The 22419-nt window shown below is 41.5% G+C and overlaps 1 protein-coding gene across 1 annotated transcript; it reads right to left on the bottom strand.

Annotated features, from left to right (window-relative positions):
* Nucleotides 1-4368: 4368 nt before the first annotated feature.
* On the bottom strand, nucleotides 4369-21090 carry LOC115538900 (alpha-2,8-sialyltransferase 8F-like). The gene is made up of 7 exons (XM_030350128.1): nucleotides 20898-21090; nucleotides 9809-9892; nucleotides 9253-9330; nucleotides 7517-7661; nucleotides 5548-5660; nucleotides 5340-5432; nucleotides 4369-5234 (listed from the first exon to the last, which is right to left on the bottom strand). The coding sequence occupies exons 1-7, from the start codon at nucleotides 20975-20977 to the stop codon at nucleotides 4760-4762; spliced, it is 1068 nt and encodes a 355-aa protein (XP_030205988.1). The 5' UTR covers nucleotides 20978-21090; the 3' UTR covers nucleotides 4369-4759.
* Between the last annotated feature and the right edge of the window lie 1329 nt (nucleotides 21091-22419).

The following is a 22419-nucleotide window of genomic DNA, read 5'->3' as shown; positions in this document are numbered from 1 at the left end:
AGAATTATTGTCTAGCATCTCCACAGAATTTGACTGTCTAGTTATAACTGGTGACCTCAATTTTCATACTGATGATTTAAATGAAAAAAAAAAAACTTTTAACCGTTTGACACATTTGAACTGTCTCAACATGTGAAAGAGGCTACTAATTGTAAGGGGCACACTCTAGACCTGGTTATCACAAAGGGCCTCAATGTTTCTGATCTCTCTGTGACTGATCCTTCCTTGTCTGACCACTTTTGTGTTTTCTTCAACATATCTTTTATTCCCGACATACAGACAAATTCAAATACTGTCCAAAAACGGTATATCAATGAAGATTCTAATGTACTTTTTAAAAAGGCTATCTCCTTGCTACCACCTCTCAACCCATGTTCTGCTGATGATCTTGTAGAAAACTTTAATATATTTTTAATTTTAAATTTTAAAAGTCATAGATGTCATTGCACCATATAAGGTTAAAACGATTTCTGGAAAGCAAAAGGCACTCTGGAGAAAAGCTGCTTCTGTAACAGCACAGAAAAAAGAATGCAGGAAGGTTGAACGCATCTGGCGTAAAACAAAACTTCATAATCACCATGATATCTATAAAGAGAGTGCCTACAATTTAGACTTAAAAAATGCTAGAGAAACATTTTTCTCCAATATCATTAAAAACCAACACTAATAATGCAAAAACCCTGTTTAAAGCTGTTGACAGACTGACCAACCCCCCAACACAAATTCCACCTGATCTCCATTCCAAGCAGAAACGCAATGAGTTTGCAGCTTTTTATACTGATAAAATTGAAGGCATCAGATGCGCTATCAATATCTCCACTTCAAACAAAAATGTTGGACTACCACCCTGTTCAGGCAACAGTAACCTGGCAAGGATGGCATGCTTTAATATTATAGACTCTCAAAATCTTGTGAAAACTGTGACATCCACCTGTTGCCTTGATACTTTACCTTCCAACCTCTTTAAGAATGTTTTCGACTGCCTAGCAGTAGACATATTGCCGATAGTTAACAACTCCCTCCAGTCAGGCAATTTCCCAAAAGCTTTGAAAACTGCAGTTATTAAACCCCTTTTAAAAAAGCGGAGCCTAGATGCCTCTATTATTAACAACTACAGACCAATATCAAATCTCCCCTTCATGAGTAAAATCTTTGAGAAAGTTGTCCTCCAGCAACTTATTCACTTCCTGGCATCAACTGGTTGCTATGACACCTTCCAATCAGGATTTCGACCCCTGCACAGCACTGAGACCTTATTAAAGTTGTAAACGACATCAGTCTTAACACAGACTCTGGCAAAACCTCAATACTAATGCTACTTGACCTCAGTGCTGCATTCGACACTGTAGACCATACATTACTTCTGGACAGGTTAGAAAACTGGGTGGGGCTTTCAGGCACAGTCTTAAATTGGTTCAGGTCCTACCTACAAAATAGGAACTACTTTGTTTCCATTGGCGACTTTGTATCAGAATCAACCAACGTGACATGTGGAGTCCCACAAGGTTCGATCTTAGGACCCTCTTTATTCAACATCTACATGCTCCCACTAGGGCAAATCATGCAAAATAACAATATTGACCATCATTGCTATGCTGATGACACGCAAATCTATGTATCTGTTACGTCCCCCGCTAGGGGAAGGGGTGGCAACATCAAAACCAGATGTCTTTGGTTAAGTGGAAGTAGTTTATTTAGCCCGGAGCTTGGGGTAATCAATGTAACACAAACAGAGGAGGCAAAACTACAAAAAGGATAAGGACCATTGGGTGCTGTCCAAATCAAAGAAATTAATATAACCAAATGAGAAGCTCCCAAAATACATGAGTGGAACAGCACCCCTGCGACTAATGTTTTTAACAGAGGTATAGCTGCGTGTCGGTGTTCGATAACCCCTAACAAACCCTTGCCCAGTTCCCAGGTAGTCAACAAGAGCCTCAATCAAACAACAAATAACCCTTCGAAGACCCAATATGGCAAGCTGCAAATCCAAGACAAGCTGCCGTGAATGTTGAGCTCGCCCGTCTTTTATTCTCCTGGATCCTCGGACTTCCGATGCAGCAACCAATAACGTCCGGGGAAAGGCACATCAAAATTAACATAATGGTAAACAAATCACACGCGGGGAAAAACACATGGTCATTAGCATAGCGGTCGACAAACTGAGGTTTTTACCCATGAGGGCGGGGCGTCAGTCCGCAACCGTAACAGTATCGCTATCACCAAATGACTATCGGCCCATAGATCAGCTGTAACAGTATCGCTAACACCAAATGACTATCGGCCCATAGATCAGCTGTAACAGTATCGCTATCACCAAATGACTATCGGCCCATAGATCAACTGTAACAGTATCGCTATCACCAAATGACTATCGGCCCATAGATCAGCTGTAACAGTATCGCTATCACCAAATGACTATCGCCCCATAGATCAGCTGTAACAGTATCGCTATCAGCAAATGACTATCGGCCCATAGATCAGCTGAAACAGTATCGCCATCACCAAATTACTATCGCCCCATAGATCAGCTGTAACAGTGCATTGAGCAAGTGAAAGAATGGATGTGCCGAAATTTCCTTCAACTAAATGAGGACAAAACAGAGATAATTGTATTTGGTTCTAAAACGGAAAGGCTTAAAGTAACCCAACACCTTCAATCTCTGTCCCTGAAAACCTCAATCAAAGCCAGAAATCTAGGGGTTATCATGGATTCAGATTTACATTTCGACAGTCACACCAAATCAGTTACGAAATCGGCATATTATCACCTTAAAAATGTAGCAAGAATTGAAGCTTGATTACTGCAATGGTCTCCTTACAGGTCTCCCAAAGAAACTCTGAGGAAGCTTCAGCTTGTTCAGAATGCTGCTGCTAGAGTTCTAACAAAGACCAAAAAACTTGAACATATTACACCAATTCTCAAATCGTTACATTGGCTTCCTGTAGGTCAGAGAGTTGATTTTAAAATCATGTTGCTAACCTATAAATCCCTACATGGTTTTGGCCCAAAACATTTAACTGATATGCTTCCACTATATAAGCCTTCTAGACCACTACGATCCTCTGAGACCAATCTGTTAATTATCCCCAGAGTAAACACGAAACATGGGAAAGCAGGATTTAGTTACTATGCAACAAATAGCTGGAATAAACTCCCAGAGGATTTAAGACTTGCCCCAACTCTGAGCACCTTTAAAACAAGACTGAAGACTTTTGTTTGCTTTAGCTTTCTGCTAAATCTTAAATACATTGCACTTTCTAAAACGTTTTTTAATTTTGCCTATATTTTATATTTTAATACTAAAATGCTTTAACTTTCTATTTTACCCATTTCTTTGCATATGTTTTCTTTTACTTATCTTTTATTTTATTGTATGACATTGTTTATATGTGAAGCACTTTGAGTCTGCCTTGTGTATGAAAGGTGCTCTATAAATAAAGTTGCCTTGCCTGGAACTATAAATATCTGGTCCATCTAATTACCACCACCATGTACCGACTGCTTTAGATGATAACCCTTCTTGTGATGACCCCTGTATACTAGACAAATGAACTGATCAAGGAATGTGCTTTAACAGAGCTAGGGTCAGTCTCAATTCTTTGCTCAAACCAAAATCTCAACCCTACGCCTCGCTGTTTCGCGTTTCACGCACAGTGAATTCATGTCCCAAAAGCCATTTGAAGTTAGGGTAAGGGGTGAGGGGAGGGCTAACATCCCCTTGAAGTTAAGATTTCCGATGGGCACCCTTGCAACGCCACTTGCTCCCGCAATACATTGCAAGAAAATGGAAAATAAAGAAAATCCTAGGCTAAATTATGACCATCGCATTATCTTTATGCCATCTGCTGTTTATGTATATTTAAAAGTAGTTATTTTTGTAATGTCTGTTTGTGAGTAGAATAATCCATTCTCAAACAAAACCTGGGATACCTGCTGTGTTGTTGGCATAGGAGGGATTTTGTCCAACAGCACCTGTGGAGAGAGGATAGATTCAGCCCAGTTTGTCATCAAGAAGGAACTCCCAGACTACTTCCTTCCACATTGTGACATTGTTATTTCACTGAATATAGATACTGGCAGTTGCAAAATGTTCTTGCAAAATGCTAAATATTGTAGCAGCCTTTGGCGTCGTAGATCCTTTGAGGCGGAGACATTGAGACGGGTTAAACAGTTTGGGTATGTCTAGTCGGCGGTGTAACTGTGGAAATTGATGACCCGTCAAGATGAACTTCAGAAAATAAGATTTTTCCCATAATATTTTTTTCATAATTTCTAATAATAATAGTTAACCAAAATGTTACCTTTCATTCAAGACATAAAACGGAATGTTTGACATAAAAAATGCATGAAACATTTGTGTTTTGAACATATACATTTATTACATTTTCTATTTTTCTAGGTGATTGACCAATTGGCTTTGTTGAGATACTCATAAAAAATTCAGTTAAGAAAACGACATTGTGTAGATGAGGCCCATTTACCAAATCTAAATCTAAACAATCTCAATTCAAGAAAAAATATGAATGCAGTTGTAGTTTAAAAAAATATATTATTATGCATAATACTAAAAGACAGAAAGCTCATTTTGCATGACATCCTCAGTTCAAACAGTGCATGTTCAGTACAGTGCATTCTCAGTTGAGCTTATTATTTAACTGTAATTTGTGGAGATAAAGAACAAATAAATAAAAACAAACATCATGCCTCACTGTTGTCAAAACACATATTGACATCTTTGAGAAGTTGCAGGGCTGCCTACCGGCTGGATGGCCGACACTCCCCCAGGTGTATTTTCAGTACACCCTGCTCATGTAACCTCAACAAATGGTCAAACTCGGCAGGCATTGCATGAACATTCTTCTTACTCGGTACGTTGTCATAGTAGTGGTTGTTGAGGGGCTGCTGTAATAGCGGGTGTTGGTCAAAGGGCCAGAACCCATACAGGTGTACATTGGTGCAAAGTTCCAGCGCCAGGCTGGCCACCATCAAGCCAGAGCTCAGACGCTTATTCAGGCCCTTGGAACGCCAGAAGCTGTGCAGGTTCAGAAGGTACTCTGGGTTGAGGAACACCGGCCTGATTGGGCTCTCAAAGTCCTCGATGGTGTAGAGCGCACGCAGGGACACTGCAGTGTTCACGGAATATGAGAACGCCGGCAGGAGCATCAGAGAGTCATTGTAGCGACGCATGCTCTCCATGAAGGGACGTCTGCGCTCCTGTAGATCCCTAAATCTGAGGGTGAGGAGAGGGTTGGTTGTTAGAGAAATAAATGAAATATATCAGCCCTCACTGGGTCAAAGTCATATTGTTGTTGGTACACAATGCAGTAGCCATTACTTCTCATGCAAGATGCTTGGATTAGCCGTCACAAGGTTTGTCTTCTTGCCTACATCCTTGAGGAAGCTGTTCTCCACAGGAGGTAGGTTACACCTGCATCGGGAGAAACTCCACACTCTCATAAGGCATAAGGAACATTGTGCATTCTGAGGGATTCAGCACAATAACAACTTCACAATGTGGAAGGAGTTAGTCTGGTAGCTGGTACCTGATGACGAACTGGGCTGAATCTATCATCTCTCCACAGGTGCTGTTGGACAAAATCCCTCCATTGCCAACCACAGAGCAGGTATCCCAGGTTTTGTTTGAGAATGGATTCCTCTACTCACAAACAGACATTACAAAAATAACTACTTTTAAATATACGTCATGGATTTAATGTATGAACTCCATTTTGGCATAATATCACATCATTGAAAAAGTGTTTGTTCCTGTTCAAAGCTATTTTGATGAAGTAATTAAATAAAAGTTGCAAAGTGAAATTTAAATATTGAGAAATGAGGGCAGAAAATATAGCTCAGCGGCAGAGAAAGTGACATCCTAGAAGTGTTACTCAAAGGTTCAGATTCTGAAAGAATTAGTCAATCTTTTGGCTAGGAGTAGCTCAGTAGAACAGCATTTCACGGCAGCTCAAGAATTCCCCACTTCCACTCTGGGTAGTCCCTAAAAAGAATGTCCTGGAAAGTAACATCTAGGGTTGCATTATAAACTATCTATCCAACTTGAAAATCTGCCCAATGAAATTTGTTTTCTTTGCGGCAAAGAACAGGCAGTGTGGTTTATCATATAAAGACAGGAATACAGGTCTAGAGTAAAGTGGTTGAAGTGTAAAGGGGGCATATCTCAGTTGCAGAGCATTTACTGCAGATAAAGCTGTGTATCGGTGCCCCAAAGATTTGAATCGATTTAATGTATCTGACTAAAAAGTCTAACCAATAACAATGATTTCTTTATATTAAGAGCACATGTTAAAGTCACTGATTTGCAAAGGGTTTGTAGCTCAGTGGCAGAGCATTTGACTGCAGAAAAAGAGTTCCCATGTTGAATTCTGGTTGCCCCTGAAAAAACAATGTCCTAGAAATTATCCTCTTGGGTTGAATTATCGATCTAACTTGAAAGTTTAGAAATGGACGATATGAATCCTCTAGTCACCCAACTAGCCGAAAAGCTATTTATTGATATTACCTAACAGGCCAACCAGCTGGTGACCAACGTAGAAATGTTATAACTCTCTGTTGGAGATTTCAACGAGCACAGAACAGTCTTAGAGAGAGCTCACTACTGTTTGGTCTCGCCTTGGAAACAATGCCTAAACTAGGCGGGGACACTACCCTGATTGTTCTAGTGGACAAACCAGGAAACGAACACAGGCTCTCCTGTTACCAAAGGGGTGTATGAAGTCCTGACAGGTTAAGCTCAGAAAGTGAGGAAGGCGTTCCCCCAGCCCAGGCTCAAGGCTGAGGGAAAGTACCGCCCCTAGGGCTGCAACCGCTGTGCCCGGAGACAGGACTGCTTCAGGAATCAGGAAGCCCTTGATTCCGAGCCCTCCACCTAAGTCCTATATTTGTATTTGTATTTGTGTTTTCTTATTGTATTTTGCACCACTGTTTTGCAGCATGTTTAACCTCTTTGCTGCTGTAACCATACAAATTTCCCCACTGTGGGACTAATAAAGGATTATCTTATTTTATCTTATCTTAAGGTAATTAGAAATGCTCTCCTTCTTATAGATGCTATGGGCTATGGTGAATCATTCAAGGGGAAAGAATACCTACCTTATGAACACACCCGTTTCATGGGGATTCATTAGGTTTCCTCTAAAAAGGTAACTCTTTCAACCCATAACGCAATGAACAAAGCACCTGGGAAGTTCCCATTAACAAAGGATTAAAAATCCAAGGGGTAAATATGCCTACCTAATGGACACAACCGTTTCATGGGGATTCAATGGGTTTGTTTAGAAATGGTATCTCTTCTATAAAGCCTAATGCATTGAAGGATTTCGTTCATCCTTATACCCAAGTGGCACTTATACTGGCACAAAGTGGGAAAATAGGTCATGACGAATGCCACGTCCTTTACTGACATGAATACATGACATGCTATAAAAAGTACACTTAAAGTATTCAGGTTTATAGAGACAATAGGTATAAATAAACAAAATACCTAGTACATACCTTTGCAAATGTTTGGAAAATGGCTGATGTCACTGACAATGGTTTTCTCTTCTCGCCATCGTACACAATCTGGGCTCCCACCGGGGTATTATCTTGTGAAACGACGGCCTTGGTAAAACCATGACATGTGCTTCTCAGCAGATCTCTGAGGAGTAGAAAAAAACAACATAATTGAGCTTCACCGTATACAGTAGAGCATCCATTCAAATGTACACACAAACAAGGGCGTCAACTGCTGCCAAGCTGGACAGATGGAATCGTACATATTTGTTATTCCCATTTCACTCAATTAAATCAATTGATGACAAACATCCATTTTTTATTTAGCTTTCAGACCCTGACAATAGAAAGCAATGGAACCAACTGCAGATATCCTCATGTTCTCTTCAAGGATTGTACGTGTGCGGAGGGGAGCTCTGTCCGGGTGGTTCCCTCACTAAGGGCAACAGCACTCAGTTACTGTTTTAAACTGAGAGGGGTTGAAAAGGTCCACAGTGTTTGGACCTGGACCCCGCTGTCTACAGTGGGGTCCAGGTCCACTGCGTCTGGACCTGGACCCCGCTGTCTACAGTGGGGTCCAGGTCCACTGCGTCTGGACCTGGACCCCACTGTCTACAGGGGTTCTTCTTTGAATTTAGAACACAGAAACCGTTCGTGGAAAGGTTGATTGTGAATGTACTTTTCATTGCACAAACACAAACACTTTCTTGCTGCTTTTTCCACATCTGAGTTCTGCCAAAGGAGATGGAAGCATGAACACATTAAATACTATTCGTTTTTTCATGCTGTATCCTGCCAAGTTGGGACACTCCAAAAAGTGGCACACAAATGTCAACAAGGTTTAAACAATAATCCATGCATGGTTAAGTCCATTTCCTGATACAGGCACATTTCAGTATTCCTGTCATACAACACATAACCTGTAGAGGCACCGGAGCGCAGGCTGGGGGTAAAGTGGTTGTGAGCAGAGCTACAGTCAGGGGATCGCCATGGAGGGAAATTCAAACAAGAGGAAATGGACGAAGGGAGGCAGGTGTGTTTTGTTCTGTTCTTGACCATCTAGAAACCGCCACGTTCACTAAAGTCAAGTTTGTTGTTGCTTAATATTTCCTTTTTGGATTATGCCTCCCTTGACAGTTTTTGTGTCTCTATTTGTCATATTTTACAATTTTTATTTTTACATTTTTATTTGGACTCTGGATTATGCATAGGGCATTGACTGTTATTTACTTAGTTTCCCCCCTTTTTAAGGACATGCATTTTTATCTTTATTTTGGAAAAGTTGCCGCTTGTTCCATCCAAAAATGAGTCACTGATTATGTCTACCTATTTTTTTTTTAATTTTTACACATTATGGGCATCAGATGGAAGATATAATGCTGATAAACGCCCTCTTTCTGCCCGTGAGAAGAGGGTCCTGTTGAGGGTACGTCCTCAAGACTGACACAGGACGCATGGGAGTCGGTCTGTCACGGACGAAGGACAATCATATTGAAAATGATCCTGCCGAAGTCAAGCCACTGAATATGTCCACCTATTGTTCACACGTTATGGACATCAGAGAAGTTACATAATGCCAAGAAGGTTGTACCTTTTAATACTACTAGAACACTACCTGAAAAAGTTTGCGGTGAATGTATTTTGCATGTGTTTTACGCAAACATAAAGGACACATTTATGGCTGTTTTACAATGTTTCTTTCATTACACAAACGTAAACACAATAGTTTTTAGTACCTGAAATTTGAAGAGTTTTCTTGCTGCTTTTTCCATGTCTGAGAATGTCGTGCCATCACTTTCTCGATAAGAGATCCCCTGTTAACAAAACACAGCAAATATCAAAATAAACTATAATAAAAACAACATTGAATAAAGACTTCAGCTAAAGGAGAATTAGGCATGAACACCATTAAATAAGAAGTGTATTCCATGCTGATCCAAATTTGGCACATTTGATCCACAAATCAAATGTGACTATCAGTGGTTCCCATTAAATTGAATTCCCATCCATGAATGTGCTGTAGCCTGTGAGTAAATGTGCTGTGAGAATATTAGTTTTGGGATGACTGCCCCAGCCTCTGTATGTATTTGGATTTTAGACTGCAGCAAGCTCATTTACTGACAAATTAGAGAATCTCTTCCCTGCTTGGTTTGGGTATTGATCTTGCCTTTCAATCACAGGTCTGTGGATTGCAGCCTCTAAATGGTGCTTGGACATACGGAGGGAGTAGAGCTTTACAATTTCTGGCCCTGATAGCTCTCAATGAGGCTGTTATGATATGTGGGCTCTCACCTGCATCCTTTACATCCTTTAGGGGGGCTCGGGACTTTCAGAGCGGGAGGTAAAGGAACAGGTGGAGGTGAAGGTCTCACATCGCTATGGAGTGAAACAGTAATAATCAGGAAAAGCTTTCATTTTCAGTGCTTTATATAGTAACATGGTTGGATGACAAACAAACACACAAACACGCACACACACACAGACACACACACACACACACACATAAATAAATAAACACACACATTAACTAACCATCACCAAACCACAATTTTTCATATTTGCATTTTTTATTCATAACCGTTCTACCGGTATAGTTAGTATCTGTTAACATGTTAATAGACTTAATTTAGGGTTCTACAGTTGAGGTCAGAGGTGTATGGAAACGTTGCTGACTGGAATATATATCTCGTATTTCACTGTCTTAAACAAAATCAACCAAAATAAAAACAACATTTAATAAAGACTTCAGCTAAAGGAGAATTAGGCATGAACAACATTAAATAAGAAATGTTTTCCATGCTGCATCCTTCCAAGAGTCAGTGACACCAAGATTATATTGACTTATATTTGGCACATTTAACAAATGAATAATTGTATCAAATCCAATGTGACTATCAGTGGTTCCCATTGAATTGAATTCCCATTCATGAATGTGCTGTAGCTTGTGAGTAAATGTGCTGTGATAATATTAGTTTTGGGTTGACTGCCCCAGCCTCTGTATGTATTTGGATTTTAGACCGCAGTAAGCTCATTTACTGACAAATTGAAGAATCTCTTCCCTGATTGGTTTGGGTATAAATCTTGCCTTTCACAGGTCTGTGAAATACAGTTTCTTCATGGTGGATATACATCGCATTCAAATTTAGGGCATATAACAGACTCTAAATAACGTAGACATACGGACGGAGGGAGTAGAGCTTTACATTTTCTGGCCCTGATGGCTCTGAATGAGGCTGTTATGATATGTAGGCTCTCACCTGCATCCTTTACATCCTTTAGGGGGGGGGGGGCTCGGCATTGAGTGAAAAAGTTATAATGAGGAAAAGCTTTCATTTTCAGAGCTACATTGTTGGATGGCAAACACACACACACACACACACACACACACACACACACACACACACACACACACACACACACACACACACACACACACACACACACACACATAAACACACACATTGTCTAACCCCCACCAAACCCCATCATCAGCAGAGAGGGGGTTCAACTCCCTACAATGTCCATTGACCATCCTCTCGGAAACTATGAAATTCTTATTGTCGTATGGCACTATATCCCTATACTCCCATCTTGAATTTAATCGACCATTCTCGTTGCTTCGAATAAGTCTGGTGGTCTCCGTCTATTATAAATAAATAAATATATATATTTATTTATTACACAGCTCTTCTCAATGGTGTGGAACGCTCCGTTCACTTGCATCGGCCTTCCCGACTTCTGGCGGTGAATTATTTTTTCGTTCAGGGCTTTTTTTTTTTTTAAGTTCTTAAATAAAATAACATCATTACACAGTAACACAAAATAACATAATCAGCAACTGCATGCGAGCTGCTGATTTCAGCGTCCATACCCACCATCATAGCAACCATGTTATTATATTTCTGTCGAGACCTGAAATATTCTTCCTCATAACTGTCAAACCAAACATCCTTCGAATTCACCGAGCGATGATTATGAAATGCAAATTTCTCACAAATTTTTTCATGTAAACACATTTAGTGGCATACTAAAATACCATATTTTCCAACCAGAATAAAAAGCATGTCCGCCATTTTCACAGAGAAATATCCTCAAAAGTAAAAACATGCTCACAGCGTCTATTAGAGCCGTAGTCGGGTTAATACAGGCAACCCAGTCGCCAAGAAAAAACGTTGACGGTGTACGTTTCCATGAACACTGGATACGTAGCATTTCAACGTAAAAAATAGCGTGTTATACCTACAGTATCCACGCGTGCCGCTGTGGAGGCGGGTTTCGGGGTTTGGGTTTCACGGCTTTCGCGGCAAATTGTGGACACGATTGTTTAGGGGGGGGGTGGAGGTAGACTGTTGTTGACCGGGGAGGGGGGGGGGGAGACACGTTTGATGAGGGGGACGACGACGACACGTTTGTTGAGGGGGGGGGGGGGGGGGGGGGGGGGGGGACACGTTTGTAGGGGGGGGCACGCTCGACAACGAGAGTTGGTTTTTATTGAACGCTCGACAACGAGAGTTGTTTTTTATTGAACGAGACTTCAACACGGAACAGCTGCACGAAACGATGGTCACGTCACTCTCGGTGACGGTGTCGACAACAATGAACACACGAACAATGTTAATAGAACAACACACAACCACATAACATCCCGAACCCATTAACCCCACTTAATCCTAACAACAAAACAAGTTAAAAAAAGCCCCATTTGTCAACTGACAACCCCAATTCCCAGAATCCCCCGCGGCTCCGGAACACGGCGTAGCCGATATTAATCTTTATTATCTGAATGGGAAATGCAATATTTTAGGACAGATACACCATTAAACGCGTTTCTAATGACATTTCTAGCGAGAAATGTACATTTTCCTTACATAATCTTCAGTCAGTGAATGTGTATGATCTTTATTAATCTTTATTATCTGAATGGGAAATGCAATATTTTAGGATCGATTCACCGTTAAACGTGTTTCTAATAACATTTCTAGCGAGAAATATACTTTTTACTTGCATAATCTTCAGTCAGTGATTGTGTCTGATCTTTAGTTTTATAGTTATTAGGATTTGATCGGCTCGCTCGCATGTTTCAACGACGTCAGGTTGTTAGGAATAGGGACGCTGCTTTCGCTAAACTAGCAGCTCACGTGCTTCCTGCGTTTGTGTTATTAAACTGTTGCTTTATGTAACTTTTAATGATATCATCTTGTTAGAAACACGTATATCTGAGAGCCAACCCAGTCGCCAAAAGCATACGTTGACAGTGTACGTTTCGTGAACACTGGATTACGTCGCATTTCAACATAAAATAGCGTGTTATACACACACACACGCACGCACACACACACAAGCACGCACACACGCACGCACAGACACACACACACACACACACACACACACACACACACACACACACACACACACACACACACACACACACACACACACGGTGCATTTCGCTGCTAAAACAACAACAAAATTCCCTAAAATATTATTACTAAAGAACCGTTTTCCAAAGAACGAAATGTAAACCAATGCATTCTGAATGGGAGTGTTTCTCCGATTTTTCCATGCTACACAGAACGAAATGTAAACCCATGCAAATAAAGACTTCATGGTCATAATAATTTAAATATCATTAATCTCCTGAGTGTGTTGGGTGGTATTCTATTTTTTTCAACGGGGCTGCATCCAGTCACTTGACCGTCATGGTTGCTATGGTGGTTGCTATCGACCGCCCCCTCTAATCCGGCTCTAAAAACCACGCGGCAAAGGAGCTGCCGTAAATTGTGTTGTTTTTGTCGTAAACTGGGGTCCGACGGTTAAAAAATAGACAGATATTCCGAGGTATCCTTAAAAGGCAGCTTGGATGTTTTTATTTTCTGCAGTTTAGACTTCTTCTATAACCTATTTTTGAAAGAAAAACACCAAGTTCATTGATTTAACGAGGCAGGGTTATTTGAAACAATTTATTCAATAAATATTTGTGAGAGGTCATTCCTTCTCCTGAGTTTGCTTCCTATTTATGTCTAGTGTACACCCCTACTGTCCAAAAGCATCCCCCCCCCCCCCCCCCCCTCCCCATATGGATTTGGAGAGTTGTTGCCACGTCCCAGTGGTGGAAGTATCATATAATATGAAAGAGGGCATTCAATTATACTACAATGATCAATTAGGAGGCCGAAGCCCTAAAGGAAGTGATGCAATAGGTGACTGAGGCGAGAACATTTAAGTAAACTGTACCTTGGGGTCTCTTATATATCAAAGGGGGTTTCAAAGGACGCATATACGCTTCAACCTGTGGCTCCAGCCCTACAGGAAATGACTCAGCAAGTGCTCCATCTCGTTGCACCTGCACCCAGCGGCTCGCTTGCAAGATTTTGGCCTGAAGTTCTTCCCAGACCTATACCCTAACAGTCCAACATGCATATCTGAGAATCAGGCCTCTCTTCAATAATGACAAAATGTTATGAGAGAAATACAGATTCATTTTTTGTTATCTCATAAGCGGCGTGGTGCCGGCTCCTTTTGACCTTTTGACCCCAGACTTCAAAGACGTGGCCACAGGCCAGCTGTGTCTACACACATTAAGCCACAAATGTACACCTCCATCCCGCAAAAAATGGGGCCTAGAAACTAACCTCTGTCTTATGTACAGTGACTGTACTGTTGGAGGTCACGCCCCTTTTCCGGCCTTTTCGAGATAGCCAGGGATGCTAAAATGTTTACACACATTTCCCGGGGCCCCGAGAACGACATATCCAAGATTTGTAGTTCTAGCCCATAGAGAAAAAAAGTTTTCCCAAATGGACTGTCATTTGGACAAAGCCCCTTCAGAAGTGTTGCCTGCGAGACCTAATGGTTCAGAATGTGGTGGAAAAACAGTTTTTGAGAAGGTCCTACCGCCCTGAAATTTGAATACCATATTCTAGGGCCTAACTGGGACCCCCGCACCGAAACTTGGCCCGGTCGGACCCCGAGTGCAGGAAGGGGGGGCCTGGACTTTCATAATCTTCGCTCGGTGAAGGATGTTTGGTCGGATGTTATGACGAAGAATCATAATGTGAATGGGAATATTCTATTAATGTCTTGATATCATCTTTCGTCTCAACACTTCTGCTGCAGCCGCTTAAAGTCTCACTCCGAGAGCCTTAAAATATGAATCAATCCATTAGAAGTATGAAAATATCTTCCCGGTCGTGCAACAGGGCAAACAAGGTGTCCTTTGACATCTACGTTTCGAGACGATTGCAACAGTGCCACACATGATCATATTTGAATATGTTTCGGGGTAGTAATTAGCTGTCGTTTTTGAAGGCCTTTATCAATAATGACCAGCTATAGATTTGCTTCCCGATGGAGATTTTTGACAAATTACATGTTAATTAGCATCTACACGTTAAGCTGAGTCCAATGAGATCAAGCTCGCCCTCTTGCTACACCGAGATCATGTCCTAGACCTAGGTGTACCATGTAAAATACATGTTACCATTAGCTAAAGTGTCATGCTTGGTGTCATTGGACTCAGCTCAATGTGTAGATGCTAAATAACATGTCATTTGTCACAAATTTTTATCGGGAAGCAAATCAATAGCTGCTCATTATTGATTAAGGCCTCCAATTTCGACAGCTAATTACTACCATTAAACATGTTCGAATATGCTCATGTGTGGCACCGTTGCAATCGCCTGGAAGCGTAGATGTTGAAGGACACCTTGTTCGTCCTTTTACGCCACCGGGAAGATATTTACATGCTTCTGATTGACTAATGAATTGATTCAGCTATTCCCCCAGAAGTCTGGGGTCAAAAGGTCAAAAGGAGACGGCACCAGCCCCGTTGAAAAAAATAGAATACCACTCAGGAGATTAATGATATTTAAATTATTATGACCATGAAGTCTTTATTTGCATGGGTTTACATTTCGTTCTGTGTAGCATGGAAAAATCGGAGAAACACTCCCATTCAGAATGCATTGGTTTACATTTCGTTCTTTGGAAAACGGTTCTTTAGTAATAATATTTGAGGGAATATTTTTTTGTTGTTGTTTTAGCAGCGAAATGCACCGTGTGCGTGTGTGTGTGTGTGTGTGTGTGTGTCTGTGCGTGCGTGCGTGTGCGTGCGTGTGTGTGTATAACACGCTATTTTATGTTGAAATGCGACGTAATCCAGTGTTCACGAAACGTACACTGTCAACGTATGCTTTTGGCGACTGGGTTGTCTCTCAGATATACGTGTTTCTAACAAGATGATATCATTAAAAGTTACATAAAGTAACAGTTTAATAACACAAACGCAGGAAGCACGTGAGCTGCTAGTTTAGCGAAAGCAGTGTCCCTATTCCTAACAACCTGACGTCGTTGAAACATGCGAGCGAGCCGATCAAATCCTAATAACTATAAAACTAAAGATCAGACACAATCACTGACTGAAGATTATGCAAGTAAAAAGTATATTTCTCGCTAGAAATGTTATTAGAAACACGTTTAACGGTGAATCGGTCCTAAAATATTGCATTTCCCATTCAGATAATAAAGATTAATAAAGATCATACACATTCACTGACTGAAGATTATGTAAGGAAAATGTACATTTCTCGATAGAAATGTCATTAGAAACGCGTTTAATGGTGTATCTCTCCTAAAATATTGCATTTCCCATTCAGATAATAAAGATTAATATCGGCTACGCCGTGTTCCGGAGCCGCGGTGGATTCTGGGAATTGGGGTTGTCAGTTGACAAAAGGGGCTTTTGTTAACTTGTTTTGTTGTTAGGATTAAGTGGGCTTAATTGGTTCGGGATGTTATCTGGTTGTGTGTTGTTCTATTAACATTGTTCGTGTGTTCATTGTTGTCGACACCGTCACCGAGAGTGACGTGACCATCGTTTCGTGCAGCTGTTCCGTGTTAAAGTCTCGTTCAATAAAAACCAACTCTCGTTGTCGAGCGTTCAATAAAAACCAACTCTCGTTGTCGAGCGTGCCCCCCCCCTACAAACGTGTCTCCCCCCCCCCCCCCCTCAACAAACGTGTCGCCCCCCCCCCCCCCCCCCCCCCTAAACAATCGTGTCCACAATTTGCCGCGAAAGCCGTGAAACCCAAACCCCAAAACCCGCCTCCACAGCGGCACGCGTGGATACTGTAGGTATAACATGCTATTTTTTACGTTGAAATGCTACGTATCCAGTGTTCATGGAAACGTACACCGTCAACGTTTTTTCTTGGCGACTGGGTTTACAGGAGTGAATGAGCTGCTGGAACACCCGCTCTGAACGTCAAACATCGACGGGATGGCATTACATTGTTGTGAATTGAACCCCCTCTCCGTCTGCAGACGATGCTGAAGAGTACCTATTCCGTCAGCGACCGACGCCGAAGGGTACCTTTCCCGTCACTGAAGTGCCCTTGCCAACAGTCGGTATTTGACGTTCTCGGAGTGAGACTGTGTTGACCAAAGACAAAGGTGCTGATCTGCTGTAAGTATTTCCTAGAACTCTGTTATATTTCTGATAAATCAGGACTATGACAATGCGTAGGCTAACTGGTTTATATCTGATAGATGAGATGTCTGTTAGGCCGTGTTGACATCTAGCGTTTCTTGTAATAGGGAAAAGTTGAGCCGACCCTTTTTTCCAAAAAAATAAAATCGCAGAGCGTTTTTTTCTATCACCTAGCAACGAACCCATTCTAGACCAGATGTTACTCGCATACTACGTATCCAGGGTAGAGCCCATTAGACATGTCGTAGATCTCGACATGTTCTGTAATTAAAACTATTATTCGCTCCACCTGCACTTTCCCGAGTGATTTGTCTGCCATTGTTTCTTGTTTTGACAGTTGAGAGTTGCCTTCGTGACGAAGTGTCAATGTTCCGCTTGTGATTGGCCGCTTTCTTCCTGAAAGTTGAACTTTTTTCAACGCTCCGGCAGATAAAAACGCAGGGAGAGGCGTTTAAAAAAAACGGCCGTGACTTTTTCCAGAAACGCTCTGCTCCATAGGAATATAATGTAAAACAAGTGCTGGCAGATTTAAAAAAACGCTAGATGTGAACACAGCCTTATTAGGGAATGCAAGAGGCGCTGACCCGGGGATTCCACCGGACGCGTTACGGCAGCGTTACGGCTGCGGCACGGAACGTCTGCGACTCTGCCCTGCTTGCATTTCCACCGGGCGCGTTACGGCAGCGCAACGTGCGTTGCGAGCCAGCCGTATTCACGCGAGATCACGAGATCACGCGATAATCCTAAACCTAATGTACTCAACTTCCACCCCCAAAACTACTGCAATTAAATGCCACGCTTTGACCTTCCGGCCATTGGCCTTATGAAAATGATGATTTGGTACATAAATGACGTTGTGATAGGCTACATGAGCTGAGTATTGTGTTTTATTTTGAAAATTGACCCGATACTCTATGGCTTTTACTTTTTCACTTCCTGCCCGGCTCGATCTGCTCTGTTGAAATTGACGCGGTTCAGCAACGGCTTGCGGCAAAAATAGAAATGCTACGGAATGATAGCGCTGCGCCGCGGCGAGCCGCTCCTGGGACGCTGCTGAGACGTTCCGCAGCCGCGCCCTGTGGAAATGGTCTCATTGATTAAAGTGGAACCTATCTGCTGCGGTGACCGCGGCCAAGACGTGCCGCTGCCGTAACGTTGCCGTAACGCGTCCGGTGGAATCGAGCGAATCGATGTGATCCACCATGTATGCTTTATTTCACAACAGTTACTTTATCACTCTAATATTATTAATATTATGTATATATCGCTATCACACTATTATAATTATTATTATTAGTTTTGTGTAGACAATGGGGATAAAATGAATCATTGGTCTGTTGGATAGCCTACGTTGTCTCCAAGGAATAAGTAAAAAACCAGCTCTTGGTGATCTGAACAAAAGGGGGGGGGGGGGGGGGGGGGGGGGGGGACCAGCCGTGGTAAGCTATTAAAACCTTATAGGCCTATCTATATTCTAGTATATCTATATGTATATCTATTCTTTGGGTCTCATCTTTACTTTCAATAAGTTGGAATTGTTTCAGACGTATCCTAAACAACACCCAAAAACAATATGGCTGTACCTACGTGACAATCACTATCACTATATAGAAAACAGGATGGGTTTCTGTGATGACAACTATGTTTGCGAATATTGCTACAAATAAATAAATATAAATAAAGTAAATACGATTTATTCATAACGCACTTTACTTCAACTTAATGACCTCAAAGTGCTGCAATGCACATTAAAAGAAACAAGAGCCATGCGTCCCCACTGTAGGCTAACACAAATGTCCATTCTTCTGTAATGTCTACAGTTTATATTGTTGGGTGCAATGATCATGGTAAGTTGCATATTTATGGGAGTAAGGAAAAGAGAACAAGATTAATAGTCCTTGAATATTTAAAGATGTGATATGGGATCTATTGTTTGTGTGCGCGAAATGTAATGTAAACATTTACTCAAACAAGAATAACACAACCACAAAATAATGTATTTGGTGATAGTGTAGGCTACAAGTTTTCAGTTGTTTGAAATCAACTACGACTACGTTTTTCAGTTAAATCTGTGTTTCTCATCACAGCGGGCCACATTCTCCCGGGATAATGGATGTGAAAAAGGGAATGGATGATGAACCCTGGGGGCAACCAGAGGAAAAGGAACCGCATGACATTGGATGAAGGCTTTTCTTAACAAAACCAAAATAATCATTAGTCTGCCTGCACCCATTGATTTTTAAAACTGTAAGCTTACTTAATAATATATTTGTCCTACTTACAATTCCTTTACATTATTTTGCAAAAAATATCTTATTTCACAGATCTCTTGTTTTAATAACTCTCTGCATTACGATATGATACGATACGATGCGTTTTTATTCATATCTTGCAATCATACTTGTATAATTTTACATCTCATTTGAAATTTGATATGAAGCAGGAAAAAGAAAAAAAGGAGTCGTTCGAGAAATATCTGATTTCAAAAGTGTTGTTATTAAGAGATTTGCACAAATCGTCGGGCCAAGTTCCAAATCGAAGGTCTGCTTGATTGATGACTTGTATTTCTACTTTTCATGTATTTGCAATGCACTCGCTAAGTCTGTTAAAATATAAAATAGGGAAGAAATAACTTCCCTATAAGGGACATCATATGACCAGTGTTGCGGATGGCACTTCAAAAGCGTGTAGTAACATTAGGCTATTAGTTTATTTTTAATTCTTACTCACAATTAGTTTAGTTAACATGTTTTAATGTCGCTCAAAATATATATGTAAAAAATATATATAAATTGTGGGTGTGGTAATACGCCAGTAGTTTCTGCCACACCGAAATGAAGGGGCACCGCACGCTACTGATTCTAACACGTTATGTCTTTTTCAGTGATCCAAGCACTCCAATACAAAAATGTAAAGTAACTTGTAATTTGAGTAACTTTAAAACAAAGTACTTTTTTACTCTTACTCAAGTAGGTTTTCAAATTGGAATATTTACTTTTACTAAAGTAGATTTTGAAGGAGGTAATTTTACTTTTACTTGAGTATAAATTTTTAGTACTCTACCCACCGCTACCTGCCTGCATGCTCTGCCCTATGTGCTTTCAATGTGATCTTTGTGGCCTATTTTACCTTGTCTCCTGTATGTTTGTGTTGTTGTTGCATGAACTGCCTTGATATCTTTACCATCATCTGTGCGTGCCTGTTTGTTCTTGCTCCAACTGTGTGTTTCCCCTTTTTGCTCAGGCCTGCTGTAATTATAAATGTAATGTATTTCTTTAATTTGTTTTACTGTTATGTATTGTAGGTTGCCTAGTGACAACTGGCTGGGGACTACAGCTTGAAATTAGCAAAATAGGCTAAAGCTGCTCCTTCTCAAAGGGGACTGTCCACAAAACTATAAACAAATAGACTAAACTAAACTGAATCACGATTAAAAAAATGAATCATTGCTCAGCCCTATAAAAAAGAGCCTTCATTTAGGGTTCCACAGTTAAATTCAGAGGTGTTTGGAAACGTTGCAGACAGGAATACATATCTCGTATTTCACTGTCTTAAACAAAATAGACTCAATGAACCCAGGATGTCTGGGAACAGATCTCTCATGGGTGTAGGCCTATCTGATCAAACCAAAAAAATTTAATTCTGTCCAAAGATGAATCCCTGATAATGTCCACCTATTGTTAACACATTATGGCCGTGGATGCCCAAGTGGATTCCAGCAATCAATGTCATACAGAAGTTAAACCCCACTCCAGTGTTGGTGTTCTTGGAGGAAAGAGAGTGTGTGTGTGTGTGTGTGTGTGTGTGTGTGTGTGTGTGTGTGTGTGTGTGTGTGTGTGTGTGTGTGTGTGTGTGTGTGTGTGTGTGTGTGTCTGACCTGGGATTGTTACTTACGAGATGAGGGTAGTAAACAAGATTCCAAAGATGAGGAGAGTGATCATCAAGGAGAACAGCATCTTCAAGGAGGACAGCATCTCCAATGCTTACGTTCTTTCTTCTCTATTCTTCTGTGAGTTCCAACTCTCCTGTGAACACTGGTTCCTGTTTGAGCGTCCGTTCTTAAGGCTAGCTCAGGCGGAATCATCAGTGATGATTTAATTTGATTGCCGTGCCTCATTTGACTGTTGGCATAAGGAGGGCAAAGTCGTCTTCCGGGCTTTAATGAGTTTCCACATGAGGGCATTGTTGAGTTGATGTCCAACAACATTTAAGGTTGCAGATAATCAGGGGTGGACTGGTACAGAAATTCATCCCTGGCATTGTCTGTCCAGACCAGCCCACTACATTATCAGCACTAGGGGTGGGACGAGACGAACGGGAAGAACCCTGTATGTACTTTATTAAAACAATTTAATCAAGTACATACATCCGAATAATAGTACAGCACTGTAAATATCAGTTGTTGCTTTTTTTTGTGTCTCTGGTGCTGCTGACAAGACAGATGTGAAACCCGAACAGGAAGTTAACAGACCTCGTGTGGTCGCTGCATCTCCGCCCCCATATCTACATATCTACAAAAGCCTTGTTAAATATCACAATTGATCCAACGCTAAATTCTCTCTTGCAGTTTTTAGTCTGTGACAGTGAAAATCTTTTGGTGTAAGCTCAGCATTAGTTAAAACCAGACTCGGATAATAATAACAAAATATCCTGACAAATAATCTAAATAGAAACACATTACAGACAGTAACAGCATTAGAGCTGAAACCAATTTGTTTTAATGGTGACTCAGTCATTATGAAACCATAAATAGAGAATTGAAAAAATATATATTATCTATAGCTGTTTGAAAAAGTGATGAATTACAGGTCTAAATAGATATGCATTCTCATATACGTGTATGTGCACATGTATGTATACATGTGCACATACACGCATGAGAATCTCTCTCCTGGAACCGTCACCTTATCGTGGTGGAGAGGTTTGCGTGTCCCTGTGAACCTGAGGGCTGTGTTGTCTGGAGCCTTGTGCTCCTGGTAGGGTCTCTCATGGCAGAGTGGTCTCAGGTGAGGGGCCGGACAAAGAACGGTTCAAAAACTCCAATGAATAACAAAAGAAGAGGAGATGTGACCCGGCCCGGAGGAAGACCGGGGCCCTCGTCTGGAGCCAGGCCCAGACGGAGGGCTCGATGGCGAGCGCCTGGTGGCCGGGTTTTCCACGGAGCCCGGTCGGGCACAGCCCGAACAAACTACGTGGCACCCCCCCTCTCTTCATCCCATGGGCCCACCACCTGTGCGAAGACCCGTTGGGGTCGGGTGCGCAGCCACATGGGTGGCAGCGAAGGTCAGGGGTCTCGATGGACCAGACCCGGGCGGCAGAAGCTGGCTCTGGGGACGTGGAACGTCACCTCGCTGTGGGGAAAGGAACCGCAGCTTGTGAGGGAGGTGGAGCGCTATCAGTTAGATCTGGTGGAGCT

This window comes from Gadus morhua, chromosome 2 (assembly GCF_902167405.1).
Source record: "Gadus morhua chromosome 2, gadMor3.0, whole genome shotgun sequence".
Classification (NCBI taxonomy): domain Eukaryota; kingdom Metazoa; phylum Chordata; class Actinopteri; order Gadiformes; family Gadidae; genus Gadus; species Gadus morhua.
Note: the sequence above shows the minus strand (reverse complement) of the source record. Positions and strands in the feature narration are given on the sequence as shown.

Bases quoted from the DNA above. Each gene is read 5' to 3' on its own strand.
- LOC115538900 (XM_030350128.1), bottom strand. From the start codon at position 20,977: ATGCTGTCCTCCTTGAAGATGCTGTTCTCCTTGATGATCACTCTCCTC. The intron at 9,893-20,897 runs GTAAGTAACAAT...TTCACTCCATAG, and splicing joins TTGTTTACTACCCTCATCTC to CGATGTGAGACCTTCACCTC. The intron at 5,661-7,516 runs GTATGTACTAGG...GTTTGTGAGTAG, and splicing joins TTTTCCAAACATTTGCAAAG to AGGAATCCATTCTCAAACAA.